The 17496-nt window shown below is 54.1% G+C and overlaps 4 protein-coding genes across 5 annotated transcripts; 2 read left to right on the top strand and 2 right to left on the bottom strand.

Annotated features, from left to right (window-relative positions):
* The first annotated feature begins 2361 nt into the window (after positions 1–2361).
* CAOG_02232 (hypothetical protein) lies at positions 2362–6070 on the top strand. The gene is made up of 3 exons (XM_004348932.2): positions 2362–2478; positions 2753–5778; positions 5914–6070. Exons 2-3 carry the CDS (start codon positions 2872–2874, stop codon positions 5977–5979), a joined length of 2973 nt encoding a protein of 990 aa, XP_004348982.1. The 5' UTR covers positions 2362–2478; positions 2753–2871; the 3' UTR covers positions 5980–6070.
* Positions 6071–8228: 2158 nt separating this feature from the next.
* CAOG_02233 lies at positions 8229–13132 on the top strand. 2 transcript variants are annotated; one of them, XM_011271852.1, is made up of 3 exons: positions 8229–8291; positions 8926–8994; positions 10223–13132. In XM_011271852.1, the coding sequence occupies exon 3, from the start codon at positions 10345–10347 to the stop codon at positions 12859–12861; it is 2517 nt and encodes an 838-aa protein (XP_011270154.1). In that variant the 5' UTR covers positions 8229–8291; positions 8926–8994; positions 10223–10344; the 3' UTR covers positions 12862–13132. The 2 variants fall into 2 exon arrangements, with proteins under 2 accessions (XP_011270154.1, XP_004348983.2); XM_004348933.2 differs by lacking the exons at positions 8229–8291; positions 8926–8994 and adding an exon at positions 9060–9415.
* CAOG_02234 (uridine kinase) lies at positions 13125–14292 on the bottom strand. The gene is made up of 3 exons (XM_004348934.2): positions 14172–14292; positions 13582–13951; positions 13125–13456 (listed from the first exon to the last, which is right to left on the bottom strand). The coding sequence occupies exons 1-3, from the start codon at positions 14283–14285 to the stop codon at positions 13215–13217; spliced, it is 726 nt and encodes a 241-aa protein (XP_004348984.1). The 5' UTR covers positions 14286–14292; the 3' UTR covers positions 13125–13214.
* Positions 14293–14391: 99 nt separating this feature from the next.
* CAOG_02235 (hypothetical protein) lies at positions 14392–17496 on the bottom strand (the record flags this gene model as incomplete). Its single annotated transcript, XM_004348935.2, has 4 exons — positions 14392–15941; positions 16076–16171; positions 16266–16298; positions 16400–17496. The coding sequence occupies 4 exons, from the start codon at positions 17494–17496 to the stop codon at positions 14705–14707; spliced, it is 2463 nt and encodes an 820-aa protein (XP_004348985.1). The 3' UTR covers positions 14392–14704.

A 17496-nucleotide genomic window follows, 5' to 3' on the forward strand; every position in this document is an offset into this window, starting at 1 on the left:
GGGATGGTTTTTGCTGCTCTGCTTCCCTCTCCCCGCGCCAGCTCTTTGCGTTTCTGCGGGCGAGTGAGTCAGGATTGGTCTGGTGACGTTTCTCTATCTAGCACCTTGCCGTGCCTTCCTTCTCGGCTTCCCCCTCCCCTTCTGCTGCTTCACCCGACGCTGCCATGCCCCGTGGTGCTTGTACCCACGAAGCCACTTTCCTTACCACCTTGGTGGTGCTGGCGTTGGTCGACGGGAAGGGGCTGCACATGCCGGCGCAAACTCGTTCGATCTCGCGCTGTTTACTGTTGGTTGCCATCTGTCTCTTTTCTCACTCGGCTGTTTTCCTTCGTCAGCGCAGCGCAGCGACGCTTCAGCCACACCAGCTGGTGCGCGTTGGTGAGAGTGAATGTCGAGGAAGGGGCGTCGGGCGGTGGGGTACGTTGGGGGGGGGGCGTTGCTGGGGTGGCTTGGAATGGACAAACCCGAGAAAAACGAGAAAAACAAACCAGTTTGACAAAACAAGTCAAATGTGCGTTTCTGGTGTATTCGCCCTGTTGGTCTCGGTCACTCGGTCGCTCGCTCGCTCTCGTGCTGCTTGTTCCCCTTCTCAAACACCTTTCTTCAATATTTACAAGGGCGTTCAGTCGAATGGTGCATGTCAGCTGCCTTGGAACGTATTTCGAATGGGCTGTTTTTTGCTGTTTTTTTTTTTTTTTTTTTGGTTTTTCATGTTTTTCATGTTTTTTGTTTTGTTTGTTTTTTGGGTCTGCTCGTCCCGCTCGTCCTCGCTCCCCTCCTTCCTTCCCTCCTTCCTTCCCTCTCTCTCTCCATCTCTCCATCTCTTTCCATGTATGAGTGAGCGAGACCGCATGTTGAATTGTACGCCGCAGCGACAAAAACAACACTCGACCACTCGATGGACCAATCGTTTGGTGTGGCGTGTGACAACATTCTCACCCGCGTCCCGCTTGCAAACGTTTTTGCGGCTTTATCCCTCCTCGTGCACCTCCATTCAGTCCACCACATCCACACTTTGCTGCTTTGACATTCTTCTCGAGACAGTCATTCGTCTTGCGTGGCATTTGCTTGAAGCATCTGTCTGCTGCTTTGCTTTCCGTGTTTGTGAGCTCGATCTCTCACGCGCCCCCGCCTTTTTTTTCTTTTGTTTTTTCGGCTGCTCGTGTGCGCGTCGACTGCGCCCCCCATGTATCCGCTGTTGTGGGTTTGGGGCAGTTCATTTCGTGCTGCACGAGTCCTCTGTCAGCTCCAGCGTTGTGCACGCGAAAGTGGCGACGCGAAACTTGCTGGAGGGGTTTCTTGAGACAAATGGTTGGCGCCATACCCCCGAAAAGAGGGTCGGAAGGGCGGATCACTACGCATCCCTTTCGCTTGATGGGTGAGCGACAGTGGAGGGGGCCCCAAACAGCATGTATATCCTCGACATGCGCTGGGTTTGGTGCACTTGGTGGGGTTCGGCAAACCGGCAAAGTGCGCATGTGTTCGGTTTTGTGACAAACCCGCAATGACTCCACCAAAGCCAATTTTATGTCCCGCTCTGTGTCGCCCGTGTTCTTTGATGAGAGTACTGTAAAACAAAAAAAAGGTCCACTTTGTTTTGCGGCGAACGCGAGCGACCATCGCCACGCAAGCCGCATCCTTGGTGACCGCACAATTTTTGTTCTTTTGCTATCTTTCCAAAAAAAAAAAAAAAAAAAAAACCATCACGCACAAACAAACAACCAAACAAACAATAGCAATGCCGAGAAAGCCGAGGGAATGTCGGCGAATGGCAGGAATCCAACTTTTGGCAGAGGGGCTTCTTTTCATGATGACGTGTGGTGTGCACGTCACAGCCTCAAAGGAACAAGCAAGCAAGAAGAGGGTCGGAGGGTCGGAGGGTCGGAGGGTTTGGTGGATCTTGCGGATTGTCCGAACGAACAGGTGTTTCCCAACACCCAAGCCATCCAGAGACGATGAACGACACTGTCCGAACAAAAAAACAAGAACAGTGACACTAAACCCCGCGAACATGGACGAACGCGATGCATGTTGCGGAGTCGTGTGACGCAGATTCATGCTCGCCTGCCCGACACCATCTGATGACCCGTTTCCTTCCACTGCCCCCGTTTCTTCCTCCCCCGCCCCTCCGCGCGCGCACCTTCGTCCGGCCTCCTCTCGCGACTCCACATGTTGACAAATTTACTCTCCCTTTCCGTTTTCTCTCGTCTGGCATTGAGGCAGAGTTGGCTCCAGTCTAAGAAAGTGTCCTCATTGGGCTCACCAATTGTTTTGTTTGTTTCATTTTCGTTTGCGTTTGTTCACTGCGTTCAGTTTGATCTCGTCCTTCCCGATCTGTCCCGTCTCAGTCCCTGTTCTCTCCCTGCTACGCCTTTTTTTTCGTTTCTTTTGTTTTTTGCGCTTGTGCGTATTGCTCTTCCTTCCACTGCGACCCAAGACCCTCCAACAAGGCAGGTCTCGAGGTCACAAGGCGACAAGGTCAGTGCGAGGACGAATTCTCGTTCAGTGTGCTTTTCCGATGTGCGCAATCCCACGGCATGGCCTCGAAGACGGGGAACGAGGGCGTGAGCGGAGCAAATGAGAACTTGCCCCCCCCCCTTCGTGGTTTTGTTCCTGCTCTTGCGTGCGGCGAAGAGGGGGCAGGGGAGGAAAGAGAAGGACAAAGAGGAGAAAAAGAAACAAACGATGCAAAAAGGGCTTGATGTTTGTTTTTTTGTGTGAAGCTCACTCTTGTGAACTTGTGGTTGCACAGCACCCAGCGTCCCCGATCTCTGGTCTGTTTGGCTCGATTCAAGAGGGGGAGAACACCACGACACACACCCATTGAGGAGGGGGCCCCTTTGGACACGAGCAAGAGCGGGATCTACAAAAATGAATCCATCAACAACAACAACAACAACAACAACGGACGGGCTTTATTCGACGAATGGAGAGGACGTCGGCTTCTCCGCCGCCAGTCAACCGCAGGATGCATCCGCGTCTGCGCAGACCTCCCATCAGCATCCGCAGCAGCAGCACCAGCAGCAGCAGCAGCAGGGTGGCGGTGCCGAGCATGGCACCCAATCGAACGGCGAGGCGATCAGTCAACAACATCCCACGCAACTAACGACCCCGCTGTTCGCACATCCGTTCGCAGGTCATCCTACGTCGTCATCGTCGTCGTCGTCCATGCAAAACCAGCAGCAACAGCAGCACCAACAGCAGCACCAACATCAGCAGCAGCAACAGCAGCGATTACAGCCCTATCCGCCAAATACGTCCCACGACTTGCAGCAGCCGCCCCCACCGCAATTATTGCTCACACAACAGCCAGTGCAACCGCAGACCCTCCAGCCGCAGCCCGGATATGTGCAGTTACCTCCACAGGCACAGTACCAGGCATTTTCGCAGGTGGTAGGCAGTGGGGGCAGCGGTTCGTCCTCGCCTGGAGTCATGAGCAATTCGAGCACTTTTCACCATCCCAATCATCCGCATCTGCTTCTTCAGCAGCAGCAACAACAGCAGAATCCTCATCAACCGTTTCAGACATCGCAAATCCCCCTCCCAATGCAGCAACAGCAGCAGCAACCTCCTCAACATACAATGCAACCGCCGCCACAACAGGTGTTTCAGCAGATCCAACAACCGCCATCTGCTCGAGAGCAACAAGGAATGGCCCAGTTTCCTCGTCCGGGCTTTCATCCCGTTGCACAAGCTGCACCTGGCACAGTTGCTACTACTCAGGCCGCAAATGGCTCGTACGTGATTTACAATGTCGGGCCCACACTGGCGCCAACTCCCTTTTCCGGCCCAATGCCGACCAACGAGCAGCAGCAGCTGCAGCTGCAGCAGCCGCAGTACACCTACATGGCAGTGACACAGGGCGGACCAAGCTATGTGTCTACGTTCGTGCCGAATCCTGGATCGGCATCGCAGTTCGTTGCCGTCCACCAGGGTCACCGAGCGCAGCAATTGCCTCCCTACATGACCATCACAATGCAACAACAACAGCAACAACAACAGCAACAACAGCAACAACAACCTCAACAACAACCTCAACAACTAGCACAGCAACCACCGATGCAACAGCCACAGCAACTACAACAACAACAACAACCACAACACCTGCAACCACAACAACAACAACAACTACTTCTACTACACCAGCAACAGCAGCAGCAACCGGTTTCAGTCATGCAGCATCTACATCCCCAGCAATTCGCCATGGCACCGCAGCAGCAGAACCACCAGCAGCAGCAGCAGCAGCAACCGATAATATTGTTGCAACCGTCGCAGCCTTCAACTCCACCTGTTGGCGCAGCAGTCTCCATGGTCCGGCCTGCAGTAGATGGCCGCCAGTTCGTGCAAGCGGTCGACCAACACCCGAACGCGGCCTACCAGCAGCTGCCCGCGCAGCTTGGAGCCTGGGTTGTTCCCCAGCAGCCAATGCAACCCTACCCGCAGCCGCACCAACAGCAGGTCATTCAAATGGTTCACCAACAGCCCCAACACCTGTATCAACACCAGCAACAACAACAGTCAAACCAGATACAGCAGCTTCCGCCACAGCAACTGCAGCCACAGCCTCTTCAACCTCACCAACAACAACAACAACTACAACAACAACACCAGCAGCATACATCTGGATTTGTGCAGTACTCCCAGCAGCCACCTCAACCTCATGGAATGCACCCACAAGCTTTCTTCACCCCTGGGCCTTACCAGACTCAGCCTGTTCAACAACCTGAGCAACCTCCGATGCAACCGCAGCCGCTTGTGCAAACCTTTATCCACCAAGACGTACAAACAGTCTCTCCGGCGCTTTCAATCACGCGCATGTTTGCCGAAAACAATTTGCGATCGCGCATGCCGTCCGCCTCCACGGATGGCGTTCCTTCCGGTCGACGGCCGCGCCACCACAGCGAAGTCAACGACGCCGAGGATGCTGAAGTGAAGGCACCGCGCCAACGCGTCAGGCTGGAGAGCACCAGCAGCAGCAGCGGGAATGCTCATGCGGCTGCCGCTGGTGGCAGTGGCAACCTCCAATTTGCCGAGCTGCCTCTGGTTTCCGCCCCGGCACAGCCGGCGCGACGCGGCAATCTGCCACGCGACAGCGATGCCGGACGAGCCGGGTCGGGTCACGGCTTTTGCTTTGTGTGCGAAATGTACTGTGCCGAGCAAAAGCGCAAGTTTGCCATCACGCGATACTCTGCCCTGCGCGAGCTTGCCGAGGAGTTTGTGCTCCTGACGATGCGCTCGGCCAACGTTACAGACGAAAAAGCTCTGCACCCCGATCGGACGCACGTCATTCAGCTTTGTGTGGCGTGCAACTTTCGCTTTTACAAATGGCGCAAGGCGCGCCAGCAAGGCGGCTCCACTGCTGGTAAAAAGTTTCTCGCCGTCCGACGTTCGCACGCCAGCAACAGCGTGGGCAACGGCAATTCCGACGCACCTTCGATTACCGATCGCAGCGATGGCAGCGACACGGACTTTGACGCCGGCGACGATGAGTATGCCTCTGCCGACAACTCGGCCATGGACGACGTTGCGTCTGTCGTGTCCAACACGAGCAGCACTGTCGACTCGTCCCTGCACGCGCTCGCTCAGTCGGATGCAGCCTCTCGGCGGGACTCGGACGAAGCGCTGCTGCGATCGAACAATGGCAGCGGTCCGATTCCGTACCAGGCGAGTGAGGCGGCAGTCGCGCCCGAGCAGCTGGCCGACAAGCTCAACCAGGAGTGCCAAGCAGCCTCCGCGACCGAAGCCGAGAATCCGAGCTATCCGTCCAGGCTGTCAGAGGTGAGTGTCAGGTGGTTTTCTTGTTTTGTGTGTGTGCTGGCTGTGAGCGGGAGTTTGTCTTTTGGCATTTTCTGAAGGGAAGGAAATTCATCAACTCAACTCTTGTGCTGGCTGCTTTTGTTTTCACTTTTACAGGCACCCATGGCCTTTAGTGCACTTACCGCTGCTGCCGTGTTGGTTGACACGGCCTCTGCTCAGTGATTGTGAGACCGTGAGTCCATGACAACCCCCGCCCCCTCTCACAAATTCATCATACCATTACGCTTTCATTTAAAATTATAAACATTTCCACTTCCATGTGTCATGAAAGGCTTTCTGTTTGTTGTTTATTTTGTTTTAAGTGGACGTCGGCATGTTTTCGGCTTCCAACCGTTAATTCTTGGTGACAGTGCGAGATTTGCTGTTTTTGCCGTTCATGTCGGACAGCTCGTTTTGGCGGCGTTGTCAATGACGCACACACGCAAGAATCCCAATCTGCAATGCCAAGCGATCTGCCATCAGCAATCGCAAGCGAGCGAATCGAGCCCCCTCCTGAGTCATACGGTTTCGGTTAATTTCGACGTTTTCGCTGCTTGTTTCCCCCCTCCAGCCGTCACCATTGCTGAGCTGTTGCTTCCGGTATGTACCTTTGAGGATAGCTCTTGGAGCAGCTGTGTGTGCACCATTGCTTCGCTGGTCCGCGATATTCTGGTCGCGTGGCGCGGCGAGTTTGGTTGTTTCGGCGATGCGATGGAGGTGGTTCGGTGCGGAGCTTTTTTTGGGGGTTTTTGTTTTTTCTTCTTGTCTTGCTTCATCCATTCCCCCGAACAAAACATTAGATCAGAAAGAACCTCTCCGTGGGCTTTCAACAGCCGGTAACCTCCGAGATAAGAGATGCGATGCCAGGCCCCGCATGATGAAGCTTTTCTGCGTCAATCATGAAAATCAGCGGAACTACATGTTTGTTGCTCATATTTTGTTGCCAACCGCTATCGTCCAGTTTGTCTTTTGAGGAGAAACACAAAACCAGATATAGAGACTAATTACTCCAAGTAACAGACCTCTACTTGAGACAGGCTTGGTGTGAGTGCTTCAATCACATTTTCCGTGATTCAGTTGCGACGCTGACATTCAACCCTCCCTCCCTCCCTCCCTCCCTCTTTCAAAGCGAGCACTGACGTGTATAGCTTTTTGCCTTCATGCTGTGATTTCCATGGCGAAACGTCGAAACGGAGACGTGCATTTCAACGACAACCGCAAATCGAAACACGTTTGTTCGATTTTGTTATTTTGATTTTTGAAATTTCGCATTAATTGTTTTATTCGTACTTCTTCTTTGCTTCCACAAGCATCGACCTTGAGGCGGCCAAACAAAAGTAGTAACACAAACTGACTCGTGTACTCTTCGAGAAAGCCATTCACGGAGGAGGATTGGAGAAGGAGGAGGCGAGGGAATTGAAACACCTCACAAAGTAGTTCTTTTCTCTGTCTCGCCGCTATATTTGTCGCAATCAATCGGCAGTCTTCCTTTTTGCATCATCTGGACCTGTCTTTCTTTGTTCACCAGCATCATCAACTGTACCTCCGTTTTCTATCCTGCCCACCATTCCCTCTTTTGTTGTTTTCTGTTTTGTTCAGCGATCGTTTGTTGTGTTCCCGTGTCCGACTTTTTGCCTTTGTCGTTCCTTCTTTGTCACACACTTGAGTCCTTGTAAGTCAACAACACCTGTCTGCCCCCCCCCTCAAAGCCTCGCTACATCGATCTCGCTCCCCTCTCCATCTCGCTACAGCCGTGTCTGTGTCTGTGCAGCGGCAACCGAGCGTGTTTGCCGACACTTGCCTTGAATCGACCAAAAACAAAAAAAAAAAAATATTACAAAAAAGTCCAGCGTTTGCTCCAGCCACGGATAGCGCCGATTTCTCTTTCTGTCCATGCGGGGAGGGGGGGGGAGATGCACGCACCGGCAACGGGGGGGTAGTGAAGTGGCGGTGGAGGACCTTTTCTTTGCGTCGTGTCGGCTGCAGCTTCTTTCGCTTGAACGGGAGAACGAGGTTGCGCGGCTGAGCGTGTGTCCGAATCTAAATAAAAAGATGACAAAAAAGAAAAAAGAAAAAAGGACAAAAAGACAAAAAAAAAAAAAAAAAAAAAAAAAAAGCGGCTCCAGCAATCAAGCGGTTGATTTTTTTTTTTGATTTTTTTTTTCGTTTTTTGTTTTTATTCAAGTTTGGTTTTGTGCATGTTGACGATGAGTCGCACTGCCTGAACCACCACCACTCCCCTGCTCCCTGTTCGACGCACTCAATCCCGCAGCTGCATGCACGTCGTCATCGTCTGCGTCCGTCGTCGTTGCAGCGGGGAACGGGTCGAGGCAGAAAGCGCAGAAAGAGCCAAAGAGACAGGAGCGGCAAATGCGGGACAAACCCAAAATAAAAACCGAAATACAAAAATCGACCAGATCATCCGACTGTGTTGTTTCTTGTCATTCTTTTTTTTTTTTTTTTTCAAGTTTCTTGACTGTTCTTGAGTGTGTTTGGTGCGCTTCCCACAAACTCCCGCACACACACACACATACACACGTTGCACATACACTCTGGCTCTCTTTCATACAGGTGCAGGCGCTCCACGCTTCATTCCCTTCTCCCATCGCAACGATAAGAAACGGCCTGGGTTCAAAATATTGCATCCAACAAAAAAATCGGACTTTGTGGTGGTGCAGCGCTTTTTTTTCCCCTCATTCTCTCCCCCTCCTCCTCTTTCCGCCGGTGCTGCGCAGCCTCGCACCTGCACCAGCAGCGCACTGTCGTGCTTTGCGTGTGGCTGCCGCCGCCCTGCGTGAGAGACGTGTTCCCCAAGAAGAGTCATCGTCAACGATAGTTTGTCCCACTTTTTTTTTTCTTGTTTTTTTGCGTCCCGGTTTTGTTAATTGATGCCTTTCTAGGCGAAACACACGCCGACGGCCGCATCCCCCTCCTCCCTTCGCCCCTTTTTTTTTTCCTGTCTTTGCTTCTCTTTTGCCTCGGCCGTGTCTCGGGGGGAGGGCGGGGTACAAGCATGCATGGAGGCGGTCTTGGAGGGTGTTTTGTTCACTCTTTGCTTTGCTTTGTGCTTGATGCGGTGCTTGCTAACTTTTGCTTTTGTGGCGTGTTGTTGGTTGTTTTGGGCGACAGAAACGAAAAAAAAAAAAATATCGAGCTTCGACTCTTTCGGCTTTTTTATTTTCCGATCAGCAACACTCGGTACGTGTCGGTGTCCCCTCCTTCCGCCTGCACATCCATCACACGCGTCATGCTCGAAACGTCGACGGCGGGAGCTCCACAGACGTGTGCAGCACTCTAGGGCTGGGGAGCGTTCGGTTGAATGTGTGGGCTTGAAGAGGGGCGTCACTGGCATGTTGGGACATTTTTGTTCTCTTTGTTGGCACTGTTTTTTTTCCAGATCTTTGGATTTCAAATTGTTTTTGACATCTCTGCTTTGTTCTTTTATTGTTTTGCTTCTTTGCTCCCTTTTTCCCGTTCTTCTTCCTCGCTCTTTTTTTTCCTTGTGGATGCTCAGTTCAAAAATCACTTGATTGAGCGCAGCTATTTTTTTTTTTTTTCTTTTTATTTCTTTTTGTTCCTTTTCACGTTTCCGTTGGCAGCGTATTGGCCACACAGCAAGGTTTGGCACCTCTCTCGCACTTGCTCGAACAACGAAAACCTGATGCCCAGCCTACATGCATTCAGGTCCACCGACCGCAATCTCGACACCAGTGACCACAAGGGGAGGGGGAGATGGGGATGGTCCAACGTGTCAACGAAAAACCCGCAACAAAAAAAAAAAAAAAAAAAAAAAAACCTGCATCCGCACTGCGCCGTCCAAACGCTTCAGCGCGCGACGTGGGTGAGGAAGCCCACGAATGCATGCATGCATGGCTCACAGATCATTCAAGCTCAGAATGCCGCTCTATCGCAACCGCTTGGAGACGAGCGCTGCGCATAGTGGATGAAGCAAAGCCATTGGCTGAAGTTTTCTCGCGATTTTTCAAGTTGTTCTTCATCACGTCTTTTCTCTCTTTTTGTTGTCATGCACCCCATTTGCTCGAGCTACCCCCAGCAGCCCCCCCCCCAAAGCCAAGCCAAGCATAGGGTGCTGTTGCATTGCATGGTTTGCAATCCATGTGGTTGCTCATATGTGCATGTTGTGTTGAGCATCGTTGAGTGTGGGGGGTGTGTTATCGCGCGATTCATTGTGTGGGGCTGTTGTCTCTTTGCCGCTGTGTCGGTTGGAGTCAACACGCATCTCTCACACAAGCACGCACATCCCCATACCCCAATACCTCAATACGCACCGCACATCTACACAAATTCTCGCGACACTGCTTTGGCACATGTCCTTTTTTGTTCGCGCTGTTGACTGCTTTTGTTTTTTGTTTTGTTTTTTGTGTTATTTGCTCTGTTGACCAACATTTGCTTGTTTGACGTACAGACTTGTCTTGTTCATTTCCTGGTGATCATCCTGCAAGCTTCATTCCGAGTCTGCACATTTGCGCTTTTTGTTCCCCCGCCCGTGGATATCCCTGTTTGTGCAGTTGGGAAAACACCTGTTGAATGGCGCTGGAAGGCATCAACCCACAACACTTGAACAACACACTCGCCGCACCGACCACGCTGCACTTCACCGGGCAGCTATCGCCGGACGAGCCTCGTACTCCCGCCGGCACTGGTGACATTGCTGCTGCTGCCTATGCGGCAGCTGTGGCACAAACCGCAGTCCCTCAAACCAAGTGCGTAGCGCAAGCACCCGTGCAACCGCACATACCGCCGTCGCCAGCAGATTCGTGTGCGTCGCCCGAGATGGCCTCCCACGAGTTCAAGACGCATGCATCGCCACCCAATTCCTCCGCTTCAGTGGAAAGCACCTATGACCAGCAGCAAATGCGGCAACAGCAATACCAACCACAACAACAACAACCACAACAGGCTCACCACCAGCGACCCAATCGCTCAGCAGGTCGCAAAAACAGCAACCACCGATTGCCATCGTCGCAGCGCGCGTCTGCCCGAGAGGTTGCGCGTCAAATGGGCATTCCGTTCCACGAAGTCCCGAGGTCGTACGACACCCCGTTTCCGCCCTCGTCCACATCCATCTTCCGCATTGATTCGTCGGAGACCACCCCCGCCGGCGCGGCAGCATCTGGTGCCGCTGCAGTAGAAGCCAAATCAGACACTGCAAAGCACGGCGGGCCGCCCACGCCTCCCTCTCCCGCGCTGCCAGCTGCTCCGACCTCCGCTCAGGCTGCAGCGACAGCGTCGGCAGTGGCCACCGAGGGTGCTGCAGGGCTGTCCAGGCATTGGTACATGCCCTCTCTCTGCAAGGTGAAAACCCAGTTCCATTTAACCGGAGGCCCCAAAGTCAAGGCGACCAAAGCTGTGTCTCAGCCAAAGCCGCAAGATTCTCCTCAGCAAGACCTTTCGCAGCAGCAGCAGCAACAACAACAACAACAACAACAACACCAACAACAACAACAACAGCTTCAACAATCACAAAGCGAACAGCGACTGTCGTCCCGCCGACGGCGCTCGGATGACAGCGATTCGCACTCATCCTCCACGTCCAGCGCTAGCAACAAGCGTCTGGCAATGGCGACCCCAAACTCGTCCGGAGTGATCTCCCCGGTGGCCGCAACGCCAAATCCAACGTCGCCCGCAGCTCACCAAGCACTACTACTGCCAGCGAGCGGGAGTCTCGCCGACCAGCCGGCTGCCTCCACCAAATTTCCAGCCCCGTCCTTGCCATCTCAGTCAGTGCCGTCGCACACGGCGCCGTTTTTGCCGCCGACCGGCCCAGTTGTGAATGCAGCTTCGTCCGTGTTCAACCCGACTTTCGCCAACTATCCGCTCGGACAGTTTAGCGTCCCGAGTCCCGCGTTTGCACCCAACCCTAACTTTCACCCGCACATGCTCATGTACCAGCCTCAGCAACAACCGCAACCACAGTACATCACGGCCCGGACACTCACCGGCCAAACTGTCATGGTTTTGGCCAGCTCCATTCCCGGCATGTCGTCACAGCTCCCATACTCGCCCCAGCTGTTTTCGCAGCAAGCCTACGCTCAAACCATGCCGCTGCCGCAGCTCCAACAACAGGCCCAGCCTGTTGTGGTGCAGTCCCCTTTCCAACCGCAGGCAGCACAGCCACAATTATTGCAAAACCAGCAAATACAACATTCGCAAATGCAACAGCAGCAGCAACAACAGCAACAACAACAACCACAACAAACAGCCGGCGTACGACTCAGCGTTCCCGTGCGCGGGTTTCGAAAGGACGAGCTGTGCGATGCCCTGATTCTGCCACGCAATGCCAACGAGCAAAACCGATGGCAGATTTCGGACGAAGGCGACTCCATTGATGCAATCATTCTGATGGCTCTGGATGCCGACGCCGGCGAAGGTGACGACGCCACTGGAGAAACGTGGATTGTTGAACCCGCCAACAGCGCCTGGACTGCCCTGATTCGAGCGGCACACGAAAGCAACAAGCCCATCAAGCTTGTTCGCCGCTCGACGCCGCTCGGCTCTACCGGTGACGGCAGCGCCAACAGCCGGGCGCCAGCGTCCTTTGTCATCCAGGCAGACTCCATCATGAACGAAATCAGCCCTGTGCAGCCGCAGGCCCATTCGTGGCCGAATCTGCTGATGCGCGCCGTTTCGCGCCAGATCCACCCTGGCTTTATTGCGCACACTGGCATTGAGACGTTGGCGCATGTTTCGAACATTGCTCCAGATGCGCGGTCGTTGCACGCCTCCTTCTTTGAGTGGCAAGGGTTTGCCACCGTTGCCGAGATTGTGCCCTTCACCGACACCAAGTCGACACTGCCCATGCTGCGAATCCGACTCCATCCTCGCCCGGTTGTGTCGGACGGAACAAGCTCGTCGTCCGAGGTGCTCCTTCCCGTCACACCTGCGCGCAAACTCTCGACATCAAACACTTGGGCTTCTCAGCTCCCGATGCGGTGCCCGAAATGCTCGTGTCTCTGGTCTCGCCGGCTCAGCCTGCAAGACAACACCACACCAACGTGCTTGCTTCCCTTCTGCGGACGCACGCTTGTGGAAACGGTCGCATGATGATGAGCTCAGTGAAAGCTTTCCATGCGCCCTGCTCTCGCACTCGAGTGTCTGACTCTTGATTGATTTTCATGGGAAGCAACCCCTCCTCTCCCCTCAGCACAAACAACACCTTTTGCGCTTGATAATTGACTCTTTGTCGAGCTCTTTAGCTTGCTATTTCGCTTGCAGCGTGAGTAGCTGCTCGGTTGTTTTTTTTCGGTTTTTTTTTTTGTTATTAGTTTTTCTGCCTCATTGCATTGTTACTCTACACAAGAATAGAATTACTGCATTCTTCGATATTGGCGTCAATTGTGGAAGACAGCCTTTTGAGTTTACCCGTACAAAACACTTTTTTCCCCAAAAAACAATCATCACTGATCATCGTCAGTGCGGAAGTACCGATCCCCAAAGTCACCACACCCCGGAACAATGCCATGGTTGTCGTCCAAGTCCGAATCAATTTGCGATGCTACGATGCGGAGCTCTGGAAACTGCTTGAAAACGAGATCGAGGCTTTGCTGGCTGGCAATCAGCGTGACCAGCAGAATTCGGGGCTGCGGTACGCCGTGCTCGAGCAACACCTCAATCACCTTGCAAGCTGTTTTGCCAGTGCCTGTGTGAATGAAAGAAAAAAGTTGCGTGAGTTGTCAACAGTAGCTGAAGAACACAAACGAGCCCGAACAATCTCTCATAAACACAAACAAATTTGCTGAGAGGTTGCCGCAACCAATCACTCACCCAGCTGGGGATCGAAAACCATGACCTGGCGCTCGGCAATGTCTGGTGGAAACTTGGCATACGACAATACGGGCTCGGAGGAGGACTCGGTTCGCTGAATGAGGATTTTGCCAATCCTGACGGAACGGCAGCAGTCGCGGAGGCCCTTTTCCATCGCCTCGCCGCCGCGCATGACGCTGACGCCGCAGAGCTTCTTGGTGAAGGACACGCCTGCGTAGACTGAGCCTGTTGGCGTGGTGATGTTCGTCTCGGAGCACTCCAGCTGGTTGAGGCTCTCCTCCACCACGAGGCGGATGAGGCGGTCTGCGTAAAAGATAAAGTCATTGCCAGCCGTCCTGCGATCCCGGATGATGGTGTGGAGCTCTTTGACCTGTTTTTGTTTGTGTGATTTGTTTGATTGTGCAGGAAAAGCAAGCAGCAAACCAACAGAGGGGGGAGGGTGGTGAGGGGCGATGAGGCATCGAATCCATTGTAAAACTCTCGGTCATCGTGCCAGCCACTCGTGCACAACAACACACTGCGCAGCCATCCGAAACAACGACATGAAGCAAAGCACATCTTTTAGCTTCTGAGGCTTTGTTTTCTTTTACTTGGTTGGTCTCTTCGCAGAGCGTCAGCCGGGACCAGCGCTGGCGGCACTCGGCTTGGCTGATGGTCGAGTAGATGGTGCTTGCTGGTGCGACCACTGCTGTTGGTTGGTGCATTTGGCAGAAGAATATAAAGACTGCTGGACTGCAATGAAATGGCAATTGATGGAGACCAATTTGGGGCAAACGCTGCATCAACTGTTGGAGCGCAAAAAGACAGACGTTCAAATCTCAAGTTCTGTTCATGTTGATACAGTTGCGGAAAATTGCACCATTCACTAAAAGTTCAAACAAAAGTCCCAAGCATCATCATACTCGTGATGCTCCTGCACCACACTGGGTGTTGGAGCCAGCAGTACTGTATGGCCAGGTCTGATAGTTTTTTTGTTGGTTTTTTTGTTGGTTTTGTGTGTTTGTTGGTTTTTGTTGTTGTTTTTTTGTTTTTGTTTTGGCAATCCGAAATGCGATCGATGACCTTGCTCTTGTGGATGCACTCGCACAACATTCAATGGCCTCGAAAGCGGACACGGCTTGTTCTACCGGCGGGAGGTTGACAAAAACGCTTGCATCTCGTCCAGGACTTCGTCGTCGTTAATGTCCGGGATGACAAGCGACTGCGAGCCACCAGTGCTCTGGTCGTGTTGCTGCAGCGCAAGAACCGAGCGGCGAAGCTTGTCAAAGTTTTTGGTGGTGTCGGCGTGCATCATGCCGAGGCAGCGCGAGTAAATCAAAAACCCGCAGAAGAGGTGCTGCGTGGAGAGGAAGAGCGCAGCGTGTGCCTTGTCCTGCTTCTTTTGCGATTGGAGGACGGTGGCGGTTCGGTACAGCTGCAGACCAATGTTTTTGAGGAGCTTGCCAGTTTCAAAGTGCTTGGGGCCAAACTCGCGGATGGACAGCTTGAGCGCTGCACGGCCAAGTCGCTCGGCCTTGGCGAGCTCGTCCACGTTCATGGCACGCTTGGCAGCCTTGCTCGCCACGTCGGCAAGTGCACCAAGCGTGATGGTGACACCGCGCCAGTGGCGCATTGCCGTCCACAGCTCGAGCGCCTTGCTCAGCCAGTGCCGCGCCTCAACGAGCATGTGCATCATGCGGTACAGCCAGCCAATGCGGTGCACGCAGCGGACCTCGAGCGTTTGAATGGCCTGGAGCTGCTCGCGGGAGGCCATCACAACAGCAGCATACCCGGGAATCTCGAGGAAGGAGGCGCCAAATCGGGTTTTCGGCAGCGACGGCATTTCTTGCAACGAGAGCATGGGTGCGTCGAGCGGCGCGCTCTGGGTAATGCCAATGGACGAGGCAGGGCCGACATAGCCGGTCTGGCGCTCGGTGGCCTTGTGGAATGGCTGCGATGCGACAGGAGTGGGCTCTGGCGGCTGAAGCTGCTCGGAAGGGCGCAAGAAGTCGTCGTCATCAAAGGAAAAGTCGTGCAGTCCAGGGACTGTGGACGGCGTCGGCGCCTCGCCAGGAAGGGTCACGGTGGACAAGAGATTGGCAACATGCACAAGCGCAGCTCGGCAATCGCTCATCGCTTGCTCAATGTGGCCTGACTTCCACCACGCCTCTGCGCGCACCAGCATCAAGTCGCAAGTAATGATGCGCTCATCCAGAGTGAGGTTTGTTTGGTGGCGCAACGCGTGGGACAGGGCCGAATCTGTGGTTCGCAAAATGCCTTGAAAGTCGCCCGCCTTCCACAACGGTCGTGTCTTTTCCAGCGATGCTGGAAGTGTGACAAACTCGTACTTGTTTGCTTCGATCAAGATGCTCGCCAATGGACTGGTGGAAGGCACAAAATGCAAGGAAGTGAGACCGCGACGGGTAGGTGGGTCGGGGGTTTTTTTCGTTTTTTTTTTTTTTTGTTTTCGGTTGCGTGCCTCAAGTGTCACCTCTCCCACAGTTTGCAGACTTACTCGTCGAGATGCAAATCGTCAATGGCGCCATCTGTGGCAAACTCGGCGGCCATTTCCGTGACGGCAGTCAAATCTGCTCGTGCAAAAAAGTTGATGCTGCTCGAGAAAGCAACAGTCAGTGAAGTTAGCATGCGTTTGGTTCGTGATGATCGCAAACAGTACAGGGAAAATGTCCACAAGTGAAACTCACAACTCCTCGTCAAATGAATAAGGTCCGAATTGCCTACCACGACCAAGCATGACACAATGGGGAGCAAAGTTACAGGGGTTAGATACCCACGCATTCCTATGGCAACGCAAGCTGTGACCCCAAAACCGTCTTACATGAAAAACTCGAGAACAGTCTGCAGGGTCTCGCTGTTCGTGCGACATAGAAAAGTTCGAAGACCACGAAGCTGTGCAACAACGTCGTCGTCAATCATGAGCTTTTGGTGCGTCTCGCGGCGGTGCTTCTCCGCCCGTCGATTGCGCTCACGCCGCCGACTGTCGTCGGTAGAAACTTCTGGTGGTGGCGACGGGTCGTCTTGCGAATCTGCGGCAGCACGTGCAGCGGCGGCACCCAATCGGTTTGTTGCTCCAAAGCCGCCGCGAGGAGCCGCAGCCGAACCTGCTGCTGCGGCTGCTGCAGCGGTGGATTTTCGACCACCGCGATTGCTGCTACTAGTGGGCGGCGCCGCTGTTGCTGGGTGCGCTGCTCGTGGCTGCGGCGGCGCCGGCACGCTTGTGGACTGAGACAAACTCTGGCGCGACATGTTGTCGTTCCGGCGAAAATCTTTGGTATCACTTGTGGCGTCGTTGAAGGAGGCGAGCGTGTTTGGTGTCATTGCATTGTAGACGGACTCGAGCGACGGGCTGGCTGCGGCCAGGCCCATCGAATCTGGCGGCATGTACGACGGCGATCCGGCGTGGTGTTCTGCGACAGAGCTGAGCAGCGCGAGCGGATAGCCAAACGGGGTTTTGTTGGCGGGGATTGGCGCCGGGGTGGAGGGGCCGGACGTCGGTGCAGACGATTCGTAGTGTCCCATTGCACCACTTCCGCGTCGACTGGCAGCGGCGGCACCTGCGAAACCGCCCGAAAAGACGGGCGGGCTCATCGCGGTCGCCGAAGCCGACGGGCTGTGGGCTGCGTAGTAGGGGTAGCCAGCCATCATCCCCGGCGACATGAATGGAGGCACGCCTGGCATCATGGGCGGCATGTTGTTGAGCATCATGGCAGCAGCCATCGGCATTGGCGGTGCAGGCGGTGTTGGCGCGGGCATGTGCATGTGCATTGGCGGCATGGCAGGAGGAGCGCCCCTTCGCGCCTGGTGGATTGCGTGCAACAGCATTTGCTCGCCCATGGCTGCGTTGGTGGCCGCGGCTTCGGGCGACGGTGCGTACGAGGCGACTCCGAACGTAGTGGCGGGGTCGTCGTTGCTCAT

The sequence above is a fragment of the Capsaspora owczarzaki genome (assembly GCF_000151315.2).
Source record: "Capsaspora owczarzaki ATCC 30864 unplaced genomic scaffold supercont2.3, whole genome shotgun sequence".
Lineage (NCBI taxonomy): Eukaryota > Filasterea > Ministeriida > Capsasporidae > Capsaspora > Capsaspora owczarzaki.